The sequence below is a fragment of the Cinclus cinclus genome, chromosome 6 (assembly GCF_963662255.1).
Source record: "Cinclus cinclus chromosome 6, bCinCin1.1, whole genome shotgun sequence".
In the NCBI taxonomy this organism is placed as follows: domain Eukaryota; kingdom Metazoa; phylum Chordata; class Aves; order Passeriformes; family Cinclidae; genus Cinclus; species Cinclus cinclus.
This window is the reverse complement of record NC_085051.1, coordinates 37,451,700-37,474,785: the sequence shown is the minus strand read 5'-3', so window position 1 is coordinate 37,474,785 and position 23,086 is coordinate 37,451,700. Positions and strand designations below refer to the sequence as shown.

The 23,086-nt window shown below is 38.2% G+C and overlaps 1 protein-coding gene across 1 annotated transcript in view; it reads left to right on the top strand.

Annotated features, from left to right (window-relative positions):
* The first annotated feature begins 617 nt into the window (after positions 1–617).
* SNX6 (sorting nexin 6) overlaps positions 618–23,086 on the top strand; it is a 28,095-nt gene continuing 5,626 nt past the window's right edge. The window contains exons 1-14 of the mRNA XM_062495385.1: positions 618–779; positions 895–1,437; positions 1,595–1,645; positions 7,126–7,230; positions 8,958–9,068; positions 10,591–10,712; positions 12,674–12,797; positions 14,047–14,142; positions 15,392–15,497; positions 17,907–17,982; positions 19,262–19,301; positions 20,427–20,513; positions 21,403–21,562; positions 22,607–22,692. Coding sequence (XP_062351369.1) covers positions 618–779; positions 895–1,437; positions 1,595–1,645; positions 7,126–7,230; positions 8,958–9,068; positions 10,591–10,712; positions 12,674–12,797; positions 14,047–14,142; positions 15,392–15,497; positions 17,907–17,982; positions 19,262–19,301; positions 20,427–20,513; positions 21,403–21,562; positions 22,607–22,692 — 1,869 coding nt within the window. The remainder of the gene's footprint in view (positions 780–894; positions 1,438–1,594; positions 1,646–7,125; positions 7,231–8,957; positions 9,069–10,590; positions 10,713–12,673; positions 12,798–14,046; positions 14,143–15,391; positions 15,498–17,906; positions 17,983–19,261; positions 19,302–20,426; positions 20,514–21,402; positions 21,563–22,606; positions 22,693–23,086) is intronic.

Genomic DNA, 23,086 nt, shown 5'->3' with positions numbered 1-23,086 from the left:
AATTTATTTTTTTTCCATAAAAAAATTTCTTTGCTGAGTAGAATGGTATATGATACTGAACCCAGATTGTGCACAGGATACTAATGCAGGTGAAACCCCAGAAGTCAGTTTCCTGTGTGACTTTATCTTTACCCCTTCAGGATGACTAAGTTGGTGCTTAACCAGAGGTCATATACTCTTTCTCTGTACTTCATAAAAAATATTTTCTTTCGACCTCAGTATGAAGTCAGTATTCTGGATGATGTTGCATATATCTTTATCAAGACAGAAACAGGCTGCATACTTGAAAATTGTTTACAGCTTCTAAAATTACTTACAAAATGCATACTCAAATACCTTTCTTCATGCTATGAACAATTTTCAAGAAACTATTTCCTTTTCTGAGTCGTAAAGCACCCTTCCAAGCAGTGCAGAGTTCAGAAAGCATTATCTTCTCTTATCTTGAGGCTACCGAACACCATTTCTTCAAGGCACAGTTTCCTGATGGGCTTAATTCCACCTAAATACACCGTGCTGCTGTGGTAAGCGGTGCTCCTGTCCCATTAGTGCTTGTAACTAACTATGGAGTTGGCTAGAGAGCCAGCTAGGATGGAAATTAGGAATTTGTTGTAGTCTTAATGTGCAAGGTGGGCTGGTGGCCTCCCCTGTGTGAGTGCAGGCCCACGGGAGTGCTGATGCCCACACATGCCCGCGTCCTTCGGCGGCACCGAGAACTGAGTATGCTGAACATTAATCCCCACCCCGAGGCTGTTTCTTCTTCTGTTCTAGCTCTGATTCACGCAAAAATACAATCTCAGGCATAGGCTCCCTCCATGCTTACATCCGCGTCAGTGTGCAGATGCTGACCTTTCCCACTGCCATTAGACAAAGGCTCCACTTCTTACTGTGAAATAGGCAGTCGTCAATCTTAAATCACGTAACTGGCCAAAAAAATCAAAGCCACGTTATAATTTCTCGCGCCGTCACTGCACAGTTTCACGCTCCGGCTTGTACAAACGTGCGCAGCCTATCTCGGCGCGGGGGCCCCGGCCTGCGGCCGGAGCGGCGGGGCTGCCCGCTGCCCACACCCCCGGAGCCCCGGCGCGCTGCACCCAACAAAGCCGCTCCCCGCGCACGGGGCACGCCCGGCGCCCTCACCGCCCGCGTCCCGGTACTCGCCAGCGGCAGCAGCGCACGGGAGCGCCGCGCGCCCGCGACACAAGCAACCACTGCCCAGCCCTGCCCGGGGCCGGCCCCTCTCCCCTCCCTCGCCCGCAGCCGCCGCCGAAGCGCCGCCCGGCGCCCTCCCCTCCTTCCCCTTCCCCTTCCCTCCCACCCCTCAGCGGCCGCTCCCTCGCGAGAGGCGCCGCTCGCCGCCCGCCCCGCCCCGCCCCGCGCGCCGCAGCCCCGCCCGGCCGCGGCTCCGGCGGGCGCAGAGCGCCGCGAGCAGCCATGATGGTGGGTCCGGGGCGGCCGCGGAGCTGGGCCGGGGCGGGGCGGGGCGGGCGGCGCGGCCGGGCACTCGCTAACCTGTGCGCTTTGTCTCCCCTCACCCTCCCTGCCGCCGGCCCTGCCCCTCCGTGCCCCCTGCCCGCGCCGCCGCCTCGTCCCCAAGCAGGAAGGCTCGGACGACGGCCCAGATTTCCTCTCGGAGGAGGACCGAGGTGTAAGTGCCGCGGGGAGGCGTCGGGACCCCGGCGTCTGGGGCTGGGCTTGGGGGAAACGGGGTCGGGCCCTCTTCGGGGCCCTCCGGGCGCTGCTGGCCCGAGCCCGCCGTGTGGGTGTCGGAGGGAGGCGGGATGCTGGGCGGCGAGCGTCCAGGCTGTCGGTCCGTCCGTCCGTCCGTCCGTCCGCCGGGATCTGTTGGCACAGCCTCCCGCTGATGTCGGCGTCTATGTGCGTGCGCTCCTCATTGTTCTGTCACCCAAGTTTTGGAAGGACAGTTCTTTCACGCTGTCGTTGGAATAGCTTGGAGGGGGTTGTGGCCGGAGATGGATGTTCTCTCCCTGAGGCCCCCTCCCGCTGCACACGCCCGGCGGGGCCGGTCCTGCCCTGGCTGACCAGCCCTGGGCATCGCCAGCTTCCATCGCCAGCCGCGATCTTGGACCTGGGTGATGCAGTCCTGCCCTCCCTTCTCCCTTCAGGCCCAGGGGGCTCTCCCATTGATAACAATGGGACATTTACATTGCAGACATGCTGTATAATAAACTCTTTATTGAAAAGAAGTTCTCTTGTTGGGACAGGATGCCACAATTGCGTTTCTTACTGAAAAAACCTTTTTCTCTGCCTTCCTCTTTCTGGCCTTAGTTTCTCTGCTGACTGATGTATCCATCTTTCTTTAACTTGCCTGCCTCACTTAAGCAACAAATCAGCTAACCTAGTATAATTTAATCAGACTCATTAACCCTGTCACTTAGTATCTTGAGAAAGACCAACTAGGAGCGAGGTAGGAAAGCAGCTTCAGGGTCGCTTAGGTTCCCTTGGCTGTTGGTGGTTGTTGAAGTGACTATATACAGTGTAGTACTAAAAATACAAAAATCTGAGAAACACTGTGTTAGTATAATGTTTTATCATTCACACCACAGTCAGATGTTAAATTCAGTGCAGTTTATGTTCCAGTTGATGGCCAGAGATTTAAAAAGACATTCTAATATTGTATTAGGCCAGTTCTGGCCACTGTAAAGCTTTTGTCTTTCTGTATACAGCTACTTTTCTAAGAATATCGGATAGAAGAGAGAGGAGGTTGTCGTTGTTGTCCTTTGAGTGTCTTCAGAGCAAGGACTGAAAACCTTACTAAGTGTGGAATTTTACTTACCTAGGTATTTTACATAGGTTGTCCCTGGTACTTAGGAAGTGCCTTTGATGCGCACAGTTAAGTTGCCTTTATCTGAAGGTGCAGGTAGAACATAGTGCTGTGGATTTTACCTCCTGTGTAACTTGCTTGTTTGGCTGGCTATTAGTTTTCCCTCTAAGGCTACAGGTCGTTAAGAGTTCACAAGGTAATTTAAAAACCTTAAGAAATCTCTTAGCAGTCTTGTTTGTACCTTTGTGCTGTTGTATGACTTACCATCTCAGTCGGCCAAGTGCAGTTTGTTTGAGTTAAACTAGAACAGTGGCCTTCTCGTTTCCCTAATTTTTTTAGGGTTTCTTATTTTCAATCATTGATCACTGTGGAGGTTTAATTTTTTCTGTTTAAATGTCTGGGGTTAAAACACAGGTTGTTATCTGCTTGATTTTGTTTGTGGTACAGGAAATTTATCAAAAGCAATATGGCAGTGTGTTCATGAATGGATTTGCTGTGCTTTAGTCTTAAAAACTCTAATACTTTTTTTTCTAAGTAGAAGTAGTAAACATCTTTTCATAAAGTGATTCCCTAGTTCTGATTTGTTGTCTTTCTCTGCAATTAAATAAAGAGTAGGCCAAGCCTTTATTTGAAAGCATGGACGGCCGCTTGTGGTTGGAGTAATTGAGCTTTTAGTTTTGAAAATCAATAGTCTTACCTCTGTTGAATTCAGATATTGCTGTGACAACTGTACTTCTAATGCTGCAGGAACATGTTTGTTGGCTACAGCTGTGTTAACTTTAACCTTGGGGTGATGGGATGAAAGAGGGCTGGAATTTATGCGGATGCCACACAGAAGAGTAATTCTCAAACAATGGTGTTACACCATATGGAGTCTTTTCTGGAGGACTGTAAAACAGAGCACTGAGACTCATCTTTGAGGAAGTAGCAATGGGTGGTCTGTAGAAGGAACATATTATAAATGGTCTGCATAAAATGAATTTGTGGGAATTGCTTTTTTGAATTTCACTTAGGAATTAGGATAGGATTGAGTTTGCTTGGTGTAACTTGGGTGCAGTTGGGATTTTTGTGCTCTTTCTAACATAAACAATGCTTTGAAAAGTGGTGTGGTATTGCTCCATTAGTACTGCCTTGTGTATTTTGTATCTATGTAATCTTTAGCTGACTTGGCTAACACTCATTCAGTGGAAATGAGCTATCCTTTAGAACAGGTCTTCTGGAAACTTAATGCGGTGAAAACACTTTGAAAGCTTTTGTTGTAAAGGTATTCTTTGTCCCCTTGCTCTGTGTATTTATTTATCTGCCTGTAAAGAACCAGCTGAAGAAAGGGTCGTTTTAACATTTTTGAAAGACCTTAGAGCAGGGAAGTTACTGTTAATGGATGACATTACCTAGGAATGTAATACTTGTTTGTTTCCCTTGTCTGTACCAGATAGCTTCCATTATCATTTGAAGTATAATTGATCCTTAAACAAGAGCTTAGATGTTAAATCCGCTCCTTGCATTGTGTTCTCCTTTAGTACTGTAACGTTGCTTGGCCTGGGTTTTGGCTTCTGGTGTTTTCTAGACCCTTTGACTAGAACAAGCCCTTTCTTGGAATTGCATAGGAAACTGTAAAGTAATTGAATCAGGTTTTCTGTTGCAAGTTGTTCAGCATGGATGTAGATTACGTGTGTAAGCATAAAATTATTATGCGATGTTGTATGTATTAGGCTTGGGGGAGGGGAGCAAGATAAAAAGGGACTATCCTATCAGTCTTTCCACACTTTAAGGTACTTTACTTTCAGTTTTCACCTGTGTCAGACTTGCTTTGTTTTTTGGTTTTTTTTTTTTTTTTTTTTTTTTTTTGTTTTTGTTTTTGTTTTGTTTTCTACGTCCTTTGTGACTGGAAAACCATCCATTGGTAGCGATTTTATTTTGGAGATAGTGAAGCAGAGTTTGTTTAAGTTTGTGGTGTGATGATGTTGAATGTGAATCGTTGTGTCACATGAATACATTTGAAGTCCTTCAACTTTGTGATTGCCGTTGACACCTTTCATAAATGCTTCATTACCATTGCAGATGAAAACATTCCCTGTTGGCAGTCAGGCTATATGGCATAATTTAACATACGATTAAACTCTTCAAAACCGTTACAAACTTAACTCAGTATAAATCAAACAAATAGTCCTTTACAGTTGTGTGTCATGGGTGAAGTTGTCATATTTAGTTATTAATTTTCTCAGCACAGATAGGACTTTGGTATCTGAAGTTCTGAATAGCCCATATGATCAGGCTGCACTCCACTGGATAGGTTTTAATGACAGACTTGATCAGCTGTTACACCAAATCCTGGAATTTTGTGTGGTACTGCTTTGTAAAAAAACAAAAAGAACGCACAGAAGTATTTTGGTGGAAACATTTATGACCTGTGAAAGACTACAAAATACCATTTAGATAATCCAGATTATTTGCTGAGATTACTCAGTCTGTTAATGTATTCTGGGGGCACCGGAGAAAAACAAACTACCCCAGACAGTGTAACCACAAAAACCTTTTTAGATGCTGAAGAATGTGGTGTCGTGACGTAAGGGAGACATTGGTATGTCTTTATATTTTTCTTTCCTAAATTAGATGGTAAGCACATTGGAAATTCAGTAGGAGCTAGGAGATTCTGCCTCTGAGAAGTGATTTGCAAGGAACCATTGCATGATAATTCACCTTTGTGTGAGGCATTGACCCTCTAAACCTTGGGAAAACAAAACAAAAGGCAATGCCTGAATCGCATCTGTGAATATATTACTGTGCAGTCATTTTAATGATTTCCAACTTCACTGTAAGGAAAAGCTATTACTCCTTGTGTAAGAGCTATTGAACAGTTACATTTTGCTAGCCTTAGCAGAATATGCTAGACTGCATAATTCTGGTTTACTTTTACACACTACTTCTAAGATCCATGGGTCTGGTTGCTGCTACATAGGCAAGTGTGGTCCATGCATCAAGGTTAACAGCAAGACTAGAGTGGGATCTGACCACTGTGATTTAAGATAAAGGTAACTTATGGAAAATGAGATGTGGCTGTTGTTCCATCTTTCCTAGAGCTTTTCCAGTGCCTCACAGCATTCCCTTCAAACTCTGCTCATGCGTTACCTCTGTACTATATGTTGAGAACACTTAAAGCATTCTTGTACTTAAGTATTGACTTAAATATGCAATCTTAAAAGAATCTATGGAGAAAGACTCCAGATCTCTTTATGCTAAAGTATTCTTTATACTGTAGAATGAAAAAATGCAGCATCAGAGAAAACACTGTGTCTCAGCAAAAAGTATGCCTTGTGAGCATGATGTTGAAACATTTTGTGATTGGAAAATATTTCAGGGTTAGCATTAGTATTTGTGAAAACATTCCAAATGTCTGTTGGTCAGGATGATGAAATTGTCATGGGACAAATTCCTCTAGAACAACAAGGGTGCAAGGGTGAGGAGACTTGAATTTCCAGTTGGGCTCTAGATGAGGTTGCACCAAGTACTGAAGCCTTTGGTTCAGTTACTGCCAAATATTGTGCTCAGATAATATTTCAGTTTTGCTATAGTTGATCATTGTCTCTTTTTTTTTTTTTTTTTTATTTTTCAATGAGACTGGAATTATTTTGTGAAAGAGTTTAGGTTTCATGTCTTGTAGAAAAAAATGTGTATTCCTCATTGCCATTTCTCATGCTCATTTTGAAGACATCAGCATCTTGGGTTTGAGTTTTTTGCTTTGGGGTTTTTCAGAAAAATACTTCCAAGAAGACTTACCTCTGTGAAGTTCAGGATATTCTTTTTAAGCTTTTTCATTATAAGATGAGGTATGTTGAAGAGAAGACTAGAGTAAGACAGTGTCAGTAAATCAGGTCTATATCTGCTCTTGTTTCTCTGAAATACAGAACTGCTCTTCTCCTTAAAAGTACCTTTCCAACTGTTAATATCTTTATAATTACCTTTACAAGTATATTTACTTAGAGCAGCTTGTCAATTCAGAGGAATGAGGACGATAAAGAGAAAAACCTACCAAACTTGTTGGTATCTATAAATGTACTTTGTCTTGAGCATCTCAATTACTAGCATCGTTACCTGGTTAACAATCTGCAGAAATTAAAATAGTGCACTAATGAGTACTGTAAATGAGATTATTATTTGTATGGTGGTTCATAAGGAGTACTACTGGAATTTCTTTTTCTTCTGGAAATAATCTTTGAGTGTTGGGGGATTTTGTGATCTGTCTTCAGCATTGCAGGATCAGGGTTCATTTCAAAGGGAGAATAATGGAAATATATTTTACCTTTGTTTTTCATTTTAAGCTAAATATATTTTTCTTTCTTTAGCTTAGAGCAATAAATGTAGATCTCCAGACTGATGCTGCTCTGCAAGTGGATATCTCAGATGCACTCAGTGAGAGGGATAAAGTGAAATTCACAGTTCATACAAAGGTAAAAACCTGGGTTTGTACACACAACAGTTCTTAATTATATACAAAAGAGAGTTTGCTTAAACTGTTGAAACAAAGTGTAGCACAATACAGAAGAAATGTGAAAGTAGAAATTATCTTATGTTTATGAGACTGTAGCTGCAGTGCATAAGAAAAAGATGACTAAGAGTTAAAAAACTATTTAGAAGAAAGTTATGTTCTTTCTTTTTTTGTATTGATGTGTTGTCATACCATTCCCATGCCTATTAATTAGCCTATTTGCAGGTAGAATCTGTAATATACATGAATATACTTTAGTATAGTTTTTCAAATTCGATTTGATCTTATTATAGTTTCAGATTCTAAAAGCATATTTTGTAATTGTATCACATTCAGGGATATTTTTTAATTACTGTTGTTTATGGCTTTTTTTTTTAGATTTGAATGTTTATTGATTGCAGAGAGACAGAATTATTGAAGTTGAATAAAATATCTGGACATCATTATTCCTATCTCCTTCCTCACTCTCACCATTAAATTAGAGTGCATGAGAGCACATTGCTCAGGATTTGTCCATTTGTGTTTTGATTACAGAATCATAGAAACACTTAGGTTGGAAAAAACCTCTAAGATTGAGTCCAGCCACTAATACAATGCTGCTGAGTCCACCATTATATCATGTCCCTAAGTGCCACATCTACATGTGTTTTAAATACCTTCAGGGATGGTTACTCAACCATTTCCCTGGGCAGCCTCTTCTAAAACTTGACAACCCTTTTGGAGAGGTTTTTTTTACTATCCAATCTTAACCACCTCTGGTGCAACTTGAGGCCGTTCCCTCTTGTCCTGTCACCTGTTACTTGAGAGAGGAGACCAAGCCCCACCTGGCTGTGGTCTCACATCAGATGCTTGTGAGAGTGATAAGGTCAACCCCTGCTTTTTCTCCAGAGTAAACACCTCCAGCTCCCTCAGCCACTCCTCATCAGATTTGTGCTCCAGAGCCATCACCAGCACTGTTGTCCTTCTGGACATACTCCAACACCTCAGTGTCTTTCCTGTCGTGAGGGGCCCAGAACTGGACACAGGACTTGAGGTGTGGCCTCACCAGTGTCCAGTGCAGAGGAACAGTCACTTCCTTGGTCCTGCTGGCCATGTTATTTCTGGTACAAGTCAGGATTCCATTGGCCTTCTTGGCCACCTGGGCACAACCTGGATCATGTGCAGCTGCTGTTGACCAGGTTCTTTTCCACTGGGCAGCTTTTCAGCTGCTGTGCCCCTAGCCTGTAGCATTGCCTGGGGTTGCGACCCAAGTGCAGACCCAGCTCCTCACCTTGTTGAAACTCCTACAATTGGCCTTAGCCCATAGATCCAGCTGGTCCAGATGCCTCTACTGATCCTTCCTGCCATCCAGCAGATCAACACTGCCACCCAGCTTGGTGTCATCTACAAACTGACTAAAGGGCACTTGGTTCCCTCATCCGGATCATCGATAAAGATACTAAACAGAACTCCAGGATTAAATTGTCTATGAGAGCAGACACTCCACAACCTCTTATGGCAACCCATGTCAATTGATTGCTACACTAATTAAGATAATTAATTACTGTGGTATGAACTTTTGGGGACATTTTTGTTGTTCCCTCAAGGTTTTTTCTTATGTAGTAATGAAAAACCTTGTGGTCTTTTGTTGAGCTTCTCTTCCTCCCTACTGCCTTCCCCCCATAATTCTACTTTCTTTTACCCTTCTAGAGTTCCTTACCAAATTTCAAACAAAACGAATTTTCTGTTGTCCGGCAACATGAAGAGTTTATTTGGCTTCATGATTCTTTTGTTGAGAATGAGGACTATGCTGGCTATATTGTAAGTACTGGTGTTCTTTTGGTTTATATGTACCGTTTTCTGTGGGCTGGATCAAAACTACTTGATACTGTTTTTAAATGCAGTGGAAACAGCAAGTGTTCATTCCTTATAAAATCAGATCAGCTTCTCTAATACTTAATTTTATGCAATGGTTGAAGCAAGCTTGGAAGAAAGCTACAGTAGCTGTCATACTTTCTTGCCCTTTACTCTTAAGAAATGAGTAGTTTAATTTGTCTCCAAGTGTATTTTTATGCTGCTGTGTTAAAAGTGTGGGAGAGAGTTGAGCTGTGAACTTGGTGGTATTGTTCTTGCAAGCTAATGTTTAACTTCGTTACAAGTTTCATGTTGCCTGTGTTTTAGCTGGAATGGCAGAATGAAGCTATTAGACTTCTTGAGTTCTCATTATGAAGATCTGATTAATTTTTCCATGAATAAGAGGAAGGAAAAAACGATTTAAATACCATGTAGAACTACAGGGAACCTCAGTATATAATAACTTAGAGTTTGAAGTTAATTTCAAGCCTTCCAGGAACAGAGGTCTCAAAACAGGCATATTAAAATGGTGCTGCTTTTCATATGTTAATTGCGGATAGGAATATTTGTCATCTTGGTATGAAAGCTAGGTATTTGTTTTGTGTTTGGGGGGTGCTTGCTGATGCTTGCTGATTCAGAGGGTAAACAGATATGTCTAATTGATTAGTGGGTACATTATAATGAGTATAATCTGTGATGGTCATACTATTCTTAGTCAGAAAAACTATTTGAAGTGACTGGACCCTCAGTGTGGTAATAACTAGTTTCACATGATTGACTGTCAATATACTGGATTTTTCTTTTTTTTTTTTTTTGTAATCTGTTAATGTAATGGGCCAATATCAGTAAACTAAAATTTAAACATAGTTGTGTGTTCCTTTCCTGGCACCAATTCAGGTTTAGTTTGAGTCTGCTGTTTTCTCTTTCAGTGTTAATATACTGTATTATAAAATTAACCTAGAGTCTTGTTGACTGGGGACTTAGTTATTTCAACACATATGTCTTTAATGTCAACAGTGCTGCAAGAAAGTGCTAGTGCCTGCAAACAATAGGGAATGGTTTTCTTGGTTTAAAGTTTGGGGTAGTTAGAAATGGATGGTATGAAAACAATTGTGGAATTCTTTCTTTTTTCTTTAAACAAGAAATTATCCTTACCAAGTAAGCTAATCCAAAACTAATTAAAAAATAATTATTTCAAATTTTAAGTCATTGTCATGGGAAATGAAGTATTATTTGGTTTCTGTTGTAATTAAACTGAAGCCATTAGTTAATACTTTAGTAATCTTCAAGGACACTTGACTGGAATTGGTATAATAATACAGCATGTATAACTCATGAATGAGAGACTTTATCCAGAAATGCTGTAATGAATGATGAAAGAGAGAAACATGTATTAAAAAGCTGCAGGCAGTCTACAGTTCCTGTGCTGTGAATGGGTGTTGTTTTACTGAGAAAATGAGAACTTGAAAAAAATTGGATTCAATTCCAGATTCCACCAGCACCACCCAGGCCTGACTTTGATGCCTCCAGGGAGAAACTGCAGAAACTTGGAGAAGGGGAAGGATCAATGACTAAAGAAGAATTCACCAAGATGAAACAGGAACTGGAAGCGTATGTAGACTTGATTACTGCTTTATTAATTTATTTATTTTCCAGAACTTTTCATGCTGTTTGCTGTCCCGCATTTCCGATTTCACTATAATGGTTCTCTGTGAAACACAGACTTGAGAATCCAGTTGCTGTATAACCAAGGTTAATCATAGTGATCATGATCAGTGCCATTAGGAAACTTGTAGAAATAATTTCATGGAAGATCTTCTGAAACAGGAAATAAATCAGCTTGTTCTTGAGCATTCTTTTAGAAAGAAAGAAAGTACTTAGATCCTGTTTTTCAAAGAATATCTGCAAAGGGAGGAGATAACCTCTATCTTTTTTAGTTCTGGTGTTCCACATTTTATAGCTATAATTAGACTTTAAGGTTATACATGCAGTGGTTGGGAGCAGGGAGTTGTGCATGTGGTTGGTACTGTAAACATAGATGCCAACCTTGTGTTCCCCAAGAATTACGAAGATTACTAGAAAATTCCTTTTTTGACACTCTTAAAAAAAAATTGCACAAGGAGAATATACTTCCTGAAAATACTATTTTCCCTTACTTTGAATTTAATTTATATTGAAACAACTGCTGTGAAGCTTCTTGTTCCATATTGAGTTACACAGTGAAGTTTCTCCTTGCTTCGTCCATTTTCTTTATCATGCACTCACTTCTTTGATCTTTTTCCTGTCATTGGTTTCAGTTTTCAAGTGTATATTTACGCTGCTTCTAGACTGCTTCTATCAAGAGCTCTGAATTGGCAAGAAAAGTACATAGAACTCTTAGAACTGCGGCTTTCTCTCCGAACTTCAGCTGCTGTGAGCAAATGTCTTAAAAAGCTCTGTATTAGTGATATGTACAACATAATTTATAGCAGAGTAGATATACACTTCATATGCAGAAAACTGGAAATTAACAGAACACTATAGATTTTAAAGAATCTGGTTTTCCAGCGGCCCTGATCATGATTCTCTTGTGGTCTGGTTAGGGGTTGGATAACACAGAAAACTTTGGGTTTCTTCTACTGCCACCTCCATCCTCTGCATCCTCCTTTTTTGTCTTCACTGAATGACTACTACTCTCACTGAGATCAAACATCTCCCAACACTGGCCCTGCTGGTTTGCTGGTATGTAAATCTTAACCTCCTTGCACATAGTGGAAGGAAAAGCACTGATTTTAATTTCACTGTTTGACCTCAGAGTGGGAAAAAGAGCCCTTTCCTCATTTTGAGATGAGTTGCATCTTACTCATTGAATTTGCAAAACACAATGAATTCTAGCAAACTTGTATTGATAAGAGTGCCTTCCTCTTAATTAAATTGCAAGTAATTGCTTTGAAGTGGAGTTGGCCGACCCGGGCAACTATATGATTGTTATGGTTAAATGTGGTATTTTGTTGTACCTTCCAAATGCAGCTCTTAATTTCACTTTTCAAACGACTATGAAGCAAGACATCAATGTAAGCTTTGGCTCAAAAAGGCTTGGGTGCTTTAACATGAAATAAAAGAGTGTAAACAGCTAACAAAACTACATGAACATGCAAATAAGTAAGGACGGAGCAAATGGGCAAGGGGATGGAGATGGGGAGGAAGGAATTTGCACATCAATATGCATTGCCAAGGGACTGTAGTTTGTAACTCAGTTTCTTGATTTTTGGGGTTCTGGGGAAAGGACAATGAAATGAGCTTACACTTTCAGCAAACCAGTGTCTGTTAGCTAACCATTAAAATTACGAGTGTATTTGTTGACTCTTCATTAAAGGTCTCTCTGTAATGTGTTTGGGCTTCAAATTTCTCCCTAGGATTAACATTGTACTATTTATTTATGACTATATCAAACATTGGAGTGATAAACTCCATTATATCAGCTTGTAATTTTGTACCTTTACTGAGGATGTTTTGAAGCTGCTGACTAGGTCTATCTCAAACTTTGTTGCATCATATGAAATTCTTATGTCTGTACTATTTCTTGTTTTTAGTGAATATTTGGCAATATTCAAGAAGACAGTTGCAATGCATGAAGTGTTTTTGTGTCGCGTGGCAGCACATCCTATTTTGAGAAAGGACTTAAATTTCCATGTATTCTTGGAATATAATCAGGATGTGAGTATTGAAAACTGAATTGCTGGCGAGAGAAATCAAGGTGTACTTTTATGGTATGATGGAAAATTGATTAAGAGGGAATTACCTCTGGAGGCAAATTACATCAATTCCTTCATGCCAGACATAGTTGTATTGTAAAAGTTAGAAATTCATTTAGTCTGTAGGAGTTAATTTTCTGCCCCCTGGGGAACCAAATGCACTGTGTGCTCTAATCTCAGAATCAAAAATATTACTGGAATGCCAGTATTTTGGATTAAAAAGACAAGCTTTTGGTGGTTATTTCATTTGACAGTATAGAGTTCCACTTTTTTTTTTTTTAATTTTTTTTTTGTCCCCCTGTGGGGAAGAATGATGCAACAAAATGGAGCACTAATTTTTAGGATGTGGAACTGTGATATAAATTCTGTTGCTAACAAAACTAGAGAGAATTTCTGATGAAATTTTCTGTTGAGTAAAACTTTGTTGTTAATGATGAGTGAAAATGTGGTTAATTTTTTCTGAGTATTGGACTAGTGTGGCTATCCTCATGTTACATACTGAATTGAGATAATGGAGAGTACTTTTGGATTCATAACTCTTTGGTGTTGGAGACAGTGGTTGCTCCTATTCTGCAGACAGTTTCAGTTACTTTTTAAAATTGCAGGAATCAACATTGAGTGGAAGAAATTAAAAAGACTGGCTCAACTGCATACATACTCAATTCAAAATTTGTTACAGAGGTTCCTCTGTTGCTTGATGTAGAAATGCTTACAGGTTTAGGCACTCAGTTTACCTAAACTGAGTGAAGTTAGATGGACAGGAAGAGTGTGAGGAGGCTTAAACCAGCATTATCCTCTGGAAATCAAAGATCTGCCATTCACCAGTGAAACATGGTTATATTAACTCAACTGTCATTGCATCAACTCAGCTATACTGTGCATGATAAATACTGTGTTACTGATAACTGAAATGTACACTCTGTACATTTGGTATTATCTGCAGGTGCTAGAATGTTGCTGATTTTCTTTTTTTATATTTTCTTTTCACTAGAATGGTATTTTAGGTGATAAACAATCTAGTAAATGAGGTAGTCTTCATTCTGGATGATGCCAGGTGCCCTGTTCCCATTTGTGCAGAGTATAAAAATAAACAGAGAACAGGAAAACTGTTTTAGGTGTAGCAAGTAGGTGTATGTAGTTATATTTAATTTTTTTAAGCTTGTATTGCCTCCAGAAAATGAATTAACTTGATAAATTAATTTGTTTTTCAGTTGAGTGTTCGTGGGAAAAACAAGAAAGAGAAACTTGAAGACTTCTTCAAAAATATGGTTAAATCAGCAGATGGTGTCATTGTTTCAGGAGTAAAGGTGATTACTGCTTAACATAGCAAGATTTAAAATGTATTGATGTTGTCACCTTTTTAAATGAATTTTACATAGGTACAAAAATGTTTTTTTTTAATAGTGATGTCTAATTTAAGAATTAGTGGCAGACCATGAGTGAGAACTTGTGGCCTGGATCATAATAACTGAGATCTTTCTTGTGGGCTTTCAGTACTTTATGAAATTAAGCACCTTTTTTTCTACACAGAGAATTGGTAATCTGGTTAATCTTGTTTTTTTTTTTGTTCAGGCCTGCCATTTTATATAGTGGAAGGAGAACTAGGTCTGACAGCTGCTTCTGTTCAGAAGTTACTAAGTGAATTTCCCCAGTCTTGTAGAATCTCTCCACTGTTTCAAGCAGCAGCAGTAGAGGTTATATGATTTTTCCCAGTAGATGTAAGACTATAACTGAGGGAAAAAAAAAAAGTAATGAAAATTCCATTTAATTTTTACTTTTCCAAAAGCTACAGGATTGCTTTTACAGCAAGCAGAAATTCTGCAAATGATGATTTTTAATTTCTTTTCTCTCTAGTAGAATCTTCCATTTGGTAGCAATTTTTAGCAAAGTTTTTAGGTTTAAAGTCTTGTTTTTTTGAAACTGCTGGAAATTGGATGTAACCATGGATTAATTATGACTTGAAGAAAAATATAAAGTCCAAATAACTTCCAGTTTCATCAGAACATTGTTCAAAGCCTATGTTGTAGGCTATTCCATGGTGTTCATCTGTGTTATTTTAGAGGGTTTTTAAAAATAAGTATAAACAAATTATCTCAAATTGTAATACAGACAATATTAACATTTACCTGTGTTTACCACATTAAAGAAGTCTGTCATTAAGATCAGTGTTCTGAACCAGGAGTTCAAATCATCTTGTCTGAGACCACGGCCTCTGTGCTGCTGGGTGACTTTCATTCCGTCTTCCCTTTTTTCTAGGTAGATTACATGTATTCTCTTTTTCTGTCACCCTTGGTGACCCTTTGCTATTCCTTCACGTTTAGTTATATAGATCTTTAGGATGCTTGTTGCAAATTCTTAGTTCTTACTAAATTCTTAATAAAACTTAAGATCATGATGTAAGTGGAGAAGAAATCAGTTCATATAAATGAAGTTTTGGACAATAAAAGCAAATGCATTTCCTGTCACAGCAACAGTTAAATGTGCAGATATACTCTGCAGTTGCTCTGTAGTGGGTGGGTAAAATCCTGGTTTTTTAATTGTTCCCTTTTTTTGTAGGATGTGGATGACTTCTTTGAACATGAGAGAACTTTCCTTGTAGAATATCACAACCGAGTCAAAGATGCCTCTGCCAAATCTGATAAAATGACAAGATCACATAAAAGTGAGTTATTACAGAAAATTCTACTGGTTAAAATGTACAGTGAGAAGAAGTTAGTGAGGAGAAGTTAATTTTCTTTTTGCATGTGAACAATGAGTTCATTTCTCCAAGTGTAGCCTTCAGAGTCTAAAGAAGTTCAGTCTGACTTTTTAAGTTTTGGCTTTGCTGCAGTAGATTAGAAGGAGTGAGTACAGCCTGGTGCAACTCTGAGGATATGTTGATTCTTCATGCTGTCTGCTTGAAAAGAAATGCACTTCAAGTATTAATATTTTTTGAAGTCTGACTCAGTCATTTAGGTGTAGAGATGAGTAATATGGCAGTACATGTGATTTTACTCCTAGTGCAGTTCTTGATTGGATGTGGTTGATTGCAGCAAGTGCAATATCTTGGCAAACAGCATTGCATTACCTTGCTAAAAAAGTTTCCTTTGCTTGTAGCAAACTCCTGTTTGGGCCATTAGTTCTAGACTAGTTTTCCTTTTTTAGACATTTAGAGTGGAAACTGGAATGTGTACATTCAGTACCCTGGTTTGCAGGACCCCTTTTCTTACTGAGACAAAATTTACAACTTGCCTATTGATATGTCTTTGTAAGCTGAGTGCTAGCCAATGTGATTTCTGAAAGCTCTAGATGGTCTTCTCAAGTGCAGTTTGTTTATTTGAAAAAATGAAAAATCTTTGGGTTAGGACTTTGTGTTTGATTTAGGATTACTGTGTTTTGAGAAGCTCAGAAGAAACTGACCTGCATTGCCCTTGATTTTAAGTTTTTCTGTCTAGATAAATCAAAATTTATCTTCCAGATTCTGTCTGCCTCTTTGAGGTTTGGTCTGATTGACAGATACTGTCTTTGCTGTCTACAGTAATACAGTTCATACAGAACCAGGTCACAAACCTTTTATGAAGCTCCATTGATAAGAGCTCTAAAATTGATATTGGATGAGATGTTAAACCAAGAATTTTCTGAGTTCTTCAGATGCTTCTCTTGCTGTTGTATGAACACTGAGTCCTTTGTAGTTTTATGTATCTATGCTAGGAGATGGAAAGAGTCAGTTATGGCTCAATGAGCTAAGGGACCCTATGTCCGCATTCAGTTCCCACCTGAAGTGGTTTCTGGTGGTGTTGGTTGCTTTCTTAAAATGAGAACTGAACTTCATTCATGGTAATGAAGTGCCAAGATTTATTTACAGAGCGAGAAAGGCTTTTACATTGGTTGTGGAACCAGGAAAATCCTGTGAAATGAGATTGTAGAGGATCAGATGGGAAGGGATTGATCAAAGTCATGACAAAGTTTCATTGGTTTCCAGGCTCAAATCACATACGATGTTTATTGACAGCTTCTGCCAAACTGTGAACTGGGACAAATGGTACCTTTTGAAATTCTGGCTAGAGGAGTAAAGCAGTGACCTGGGAAACCTGTTTTGAAAATGAGCAGTCTGTACTTTATGGATGACATGATCAGCAGAGAGCTGTAGGGCTTGCAAAGACACCGACTTGCTATTTCCAGCAGAAAATCCATTTTGATGTTGAAATGGGAGGAATAGAACGGGAGATTAATTGCTTCCTAATACCATTCTTCACTGTAACCAACAGCATTGATGACGTATGGAGTAATGAATTATGTGGAAGTTGACCCACTCAATCTGTTAAGATTGTTATTTAAAAAAAAAATAATTCTGCTTAAAGGCATATAGACTTCAGAAATAACAAACAAATGTATTTTCCTGTTCATTGCTTGGATCTGTTACTTTTTATCATCCTTTGAGTTAATATTTAAAGCTTTTTTAAAAAGCTCTGTGTGAAAAGATGTATTTTTACGTTCATTATATAGCAATACATTGCTAAACAAATTATGCAGCCTTCTTACAAATATTGCTTCTAATTTCATTGTTTAAAGCAATTTAACACTAATGCTACTTTAACCAGTGACTGCTTGTTTAAGAGGTAAGGGTTTCCTAAAAATAGGGATGTGCTAGAAAATGTGTTATGTATGTGGTGCTGTATTTTTGGTAGTTTGGGGTTTGCAATCAATTAACTGCTCTCAAGCACAGACTTTTTGTTACTGTTAAACTCTGATTTTATTATTTCAAATAGTTTTAAAACAAAATTTAAGTTCAGACTTTAACCATTAAGTTTGTGCATCTTCCACCTAAAAAAATTGCACAATAAGTTCACCTAGCAGGTTCTAATTGCATAAAATACTCCTAGGTAGATTACAGACTGCGCAATTTGGTGAAAGCACTTTTTTATTGTGTGAAGTTATCCTTCTTATTAGGTGATGTGATCACAATTTTATTTCTGCTTTTGTGTTAAAGCATGTCCTTTCAGAAAAATACCTATTTTTGAAAAAGGAATTTCAAAATTTTTAGGAAGATGAGGAATGAGGTAGTAAAACAAGTGCTTGTTTGTTTCTCTAGATGTGGCGGATGACTATAATAGAATTGGTTCTTCATTATATGCATTAGGAACACAGGACTCCACAGACATCTGCAAGTAAGATATTGGTTATGACTTATGGGGTGATTTGCCGTGTAGCAGTCTTAAGGTGACCTGCTGAGATTGGTAGCTCTTGTTAGAAAAATAACCAGAATTTATTACAGCTGTATCACATTAAGACACTTTCTTTTCTAGTATTTCATTTCTTTAGCAGGCTGCATTTAACACTTTTGTTTTAATAGTCGTCTGTAAAGAAATACTGATTTCTACAGTCTGTAGAACATTGCACAGTTGAGATGGAAAAGTCCTCATCAAATAAGGAAAAAACCCACAATTCTTTCACCATTTAAAAACATGTTATAAATGCTTTGACATATGCAGCAAGCACAGGTCTCATTTCTGAGCATATGGATTTTTATAAGCGTACCAACATCTTGAAAAATAGTTCTGCTGTTCTGGCAAGTTTACTCCCCTTAGGAAAACAAAGGAATCTACAGAGATCCCCAAAACTTCAGAAGAGTGTCTCTATGTACAGATGTTTGTCCTTCAGTCTTTCAGTGATTTGCTTGAAGATGAAGGCTGCTGTATCATCAAATAAAACTTGGTTAACTAGCTTAAAGATGTCAGTGCTTGCCAGCATACACACATAGTCAGTGTGATGTTGGTGTCAGTGTGACGACAGGCAGGACATGAATATGAAAGTTAACTTTCTAATTTACCTGAATTGCAGTGATAATACTTCCAAATGTGGTGATAACTTATATACCAGATGCTTTGATGATAGTATTGATACTTGTTGTCATCTGTTAGAGTGTGTCAAAAATGACATCTGTCTTCTGTCAAAATAGTGTAATTTGACTGCAGTTCAGTCTGTTGTAAGACTGAAGCCTTGTATCATCTCCTGCAATGGAGATGTTGCTACACTGTTACTCAGCATCCCTGAATTACAAGTAGGACATAGGTTGTATTTACTGTGTGAAGAAAAGTACACATATATTTGTGTAAAGGACACTTGATAATAGTGTAACACCATTGACCAGGGTGTTGGTGTTTGGGGGTTTAATTCACAGAAGCATAAAGAATCCTTGAGGAGCTGAGCAATTATTCTTTACTTAAAAATATCCATCTGTTATGATTTGTTTGTCCTGTGCGTTTCTTACATTGCACAGTTCCCACATGTTGGAAGTTTGAACCTAATATGCTGAGTTTTGTGAGTTATGATTGTTAGCAATGCCTTTGCAGTCTTTATTGCCAGACACAGACTATAGTGTGAGTTCTAGAAAGTAGTTAGTCTGTTCAAAACAATGTTGTTACATGATCTGTTTCCTTTGCACAGGTTTTTTCTGAAGGTATCAGAGTTATTTGACAAAACAAGGGTATGTATTATGAAATGGACGTCATGTGTCAACAAGGCATTAATATGTGGGTTGATATGGGTGCTTCTAGATGGAGTGTTTAAGCAGTGTGTAGTATGGAATGAGAAAGTCTAAGATTTCAATTGTGTTTTGTAAAATGAACTTTAGGAGTCTTCAGTTGACTAAACATTTCTAGGCAGTCTGCTGTAATACCCTTGTAAAGCTGCTGTTCTTTTAAAATGCATAGACATCTTCCACATGGAAGGAATCGCAGAACGTTTTATGGATAAAAGAAATGAAGACATTTGAATCCTTAATCCAAAAAAAATGGCGGTCACGATGCTTTTTTTCCGGAGCCAAGATCTGTTTCTGCAATTACTTGGCTCAAAAGTAATGTTGCTTATACTTGTAACCAGTTATTCAAATATCTTCTCTTTTACCTTACTTGTTTGGTTTGATAGAGCGAAGATGTATGCCATGTATCAGGAAAACTTCCAAATGAAAAAGTGGATTTCCTGATCTGATAATTTTATCTGCAGAAACACATACTTTAAAGAAAATTAACAGAATTACTTGCTTTGACTCAAAATGTTGCATTTCAGAATTTTTTTTTTAAATTAGGGTTTAAAAAATTCCCTTACAGACTCTATTTCTAATCTGTTTCAAATGCAAGCAAATTAGTTTATTGTTTTTTTAGACCATTTAGCATGTGCAGTTACACAATTAGTCTGCCAAGGTGACTTAAACATTTGTTTTCCTTTAATTTCAACAGCTTAAAGCTGCTTGTGCAACTCTTAATATAAGTTTGTTTCTCTGATTTTTTTCTAGCATATGATGAATATAATTGCTATTGGGGGAAAAAGCAGCTTTTAATATAGAAAGTCAGCTGTCAATTACTGCTCAAAGAATAGCTTATTACTTATATTTTAATACAAAAGCCTAATACTGCTTCTCATTTTGCACCTTTAAGTATCCTGTCATTTATGTCTGATCTTAGTTTTTGAAAAACACCATCTGTTGTGTACTGTATATTTTACATTGAATTTGTATCATACAAATGAATACCCAAAGTCTGGATGTTTTTAAGTTGATCCTTTTGCTTACTGTTTTTTTATTTGGTGGTGGTGTTTTGTTTTGTTTTTCCAGAAAATAGAGGCTCGGGTATCTGCTGATGAAGATCTTAAACTTTCTGATCTTCTGAAATATTACCTTAGGGAATCTCAAGCTGCTAAGGTGAATTCATGGATTTTCATTCAGTGAAATTGTGGTTTTTTTAACATTAAGAGGGAAAAAAATGAGAGAAAGTGATGCAGGATCATCAACGCACTATAAAGATAGGTTAAAATGCTGCCACCTCTAGCCTGCAATTTTTTCCTTAGCTGTAAAACCTATCTCTGTTGAATATAAGGAGTAACAACGTTGCCGATGCAGGACTGACTGCGTCGAACTGTGTGAGCCACTTAAGGCCAAATCATGCAGTAACCAGAAACACCTAGAATGTTGTCTGTGTGTTTGCAGTGTGTTTGTGCTTGTAATTACAAGTAATTCTGCTTTTTAAAAAATATTAAAATAGGTTATTCCATATAATCTACTAGTGCTGATACAAAACCACATGGGCTAAATTTGATATTTTGTGCTTACAGAAAATTTCATTCTTACTGTTGTTTGATATGAGATGATTACATAATGTCACAGAATGAGCAAGCATTTGACAAAAAATGTCTGTAGTTAGAAGATCAAAAATGTTGCACAAAAAATGTTACTACTGTTTCTTGGGCTCTGTATTTCAAATACATAATCTAAATGTAGTTTGTTTCTAATCCAAGAAGCTGTGAAATTTCGCATGGTTTGCCTTCTTGGCTTTTTGGAATTTGATCTAAGCCATCTGTTGTAGCCTCTCTCAGACAAGACGGAGACCAAATAGTATTATGTTGTGGATCTGATCTTGTATGGACATTCCTGTGACTTACAGGATGAAGTAAAGTGAATTTAAATAATTTAGTAAGAACTGAAATACAGCAAGAAGGACTAAAATTAATTTGATTTTTTCAATTACTTGGAATACAATAAAATCCTTGGGTAAAGTCTTATAAACTCTGTACAACCTTTGTTTTTTTAATAGGATCTCCTATATAGAAGATCTAGGTCACTAGTGGATTATGAAAATGCTAATAAGGCATTGGATAAAGCAAGAGCGAAAAATAAAGATGTGCTGCAAGCTGAAACTACTCAGCAAATATGCTGTCAGAAATTTGAGAAAATTTCTGAATCAGCAAAACAAGGTATTTGGGGGTCTTTCATCATGTGTTACTTCTTGAAAATTAACATATTTTAGTCTGTTATTAATGAGAATTAATTAATTAATTAGAATATATTTTTGTACTGTTTCCTAGGTGGGAATATTGTCTTTTAATTATTATTTATTTTAGAAAGTTCAAATTATATTTTTTTTTGCTTCTCATAGCTCTGATAGGTAGAGCAAAGTCCAGGTGCAAATTAGTTGTTAAGCTTTTTTTTTCCACATACATAAGATAAGATACCAAATGGTAACTGTTAGCAGTAATAGCAAACAAGTATTTTAGTGTTATTAAAAATCCCCTTTTGGTTTTATGGTTTCTTCTGTGAAGGCACCAGTCTCACAGCTATGATACTGCATTAGAGAAGGGAGAAATAATGAAGTGAGATTTCACATAATTACAGAGTTAATAGAGAAAAGGAATCTTACTTACGTGTTACTTTTCTTCTGGAATGGAAACTTACTGTCTTTTTTGGGTTAGTACTTCAGTGAGTTAGTAGGTATCTGACTCATCATTTGTGGCAGATCTGTTCAAGGTTTAAACACTGCGCTCTCCTGTTTCTATCATTGAAGAGTTGTTCGAGCCTGTAAATCTGGTTAATGATTCCTATAAATAAGACAATGGAAAATGAGAGATCCTGTTAGCCACAAAGGTATATGCAGAAGGCATCCTGTTGTTCATCCTAGTTTTAGCTTTGTATATTCCCTGGAGATTTTCAAGTATCAGCCTTGAAAGAACAGTGCAGATGGAATAGAGAAATAAATGTTAAAAGCATCCACTTGGCAGTCTTTTTACAAAAGAGCTTTGTGTCCACAAAAGGTTACCTAGAGGTGAGGAACTGCAATGACAGTTTGCTTTCTTCCAACTGAGTTGCAGTATTTTTGAGCCCAGGCTGTGCTGAGATTAAATGTGAGGTTTTTCATTTTTCCTTCTCTCACCCTTTACCTCTTCCATCCTGAAGGAATGTCTGTTAATAGCTGAGGTCACTAGCAGGGATACTGTTAATGAATCCATTTTTATTTTCTGTAGAACTGATAGACTTTAAGACAAGAAGAGTTGCAGCATTCAGAAAAAATCTGGTGGAACTAGCAGAACTGGAATTAAAGCATGCTAAGGTAAATGTGATCCTTTTTGGCCTATATTTCAAGTGATTTTGAATATTATATGCTTGATTAACCAACATGGCTACATTTTGTATGATACACACTTTACATTCAGGAAGGTGAATTTTAAGTTAAGCATTGTCCAGAAAGATGAACTTTCTTTATTAACAGAGAAAATGAGGTATAGGTGAAGTGTCTCTGAGAGAATGGTATGCTTGAGGTGCCTTTGGAAAACTCATATCCCAGAAGACAATTTTGCCTTCAGTTTTATGTTTGACTGTTTTAGATTTACAGTTGCAGAATTGGAAAACTGACCTATTTTTAAAACTTCATCTCACCATTTCACTATGAGGTAGGAAGTGGTTTCTCCTGTTAGCCAGATTTTGGGACTTGATGTATAGAGTCT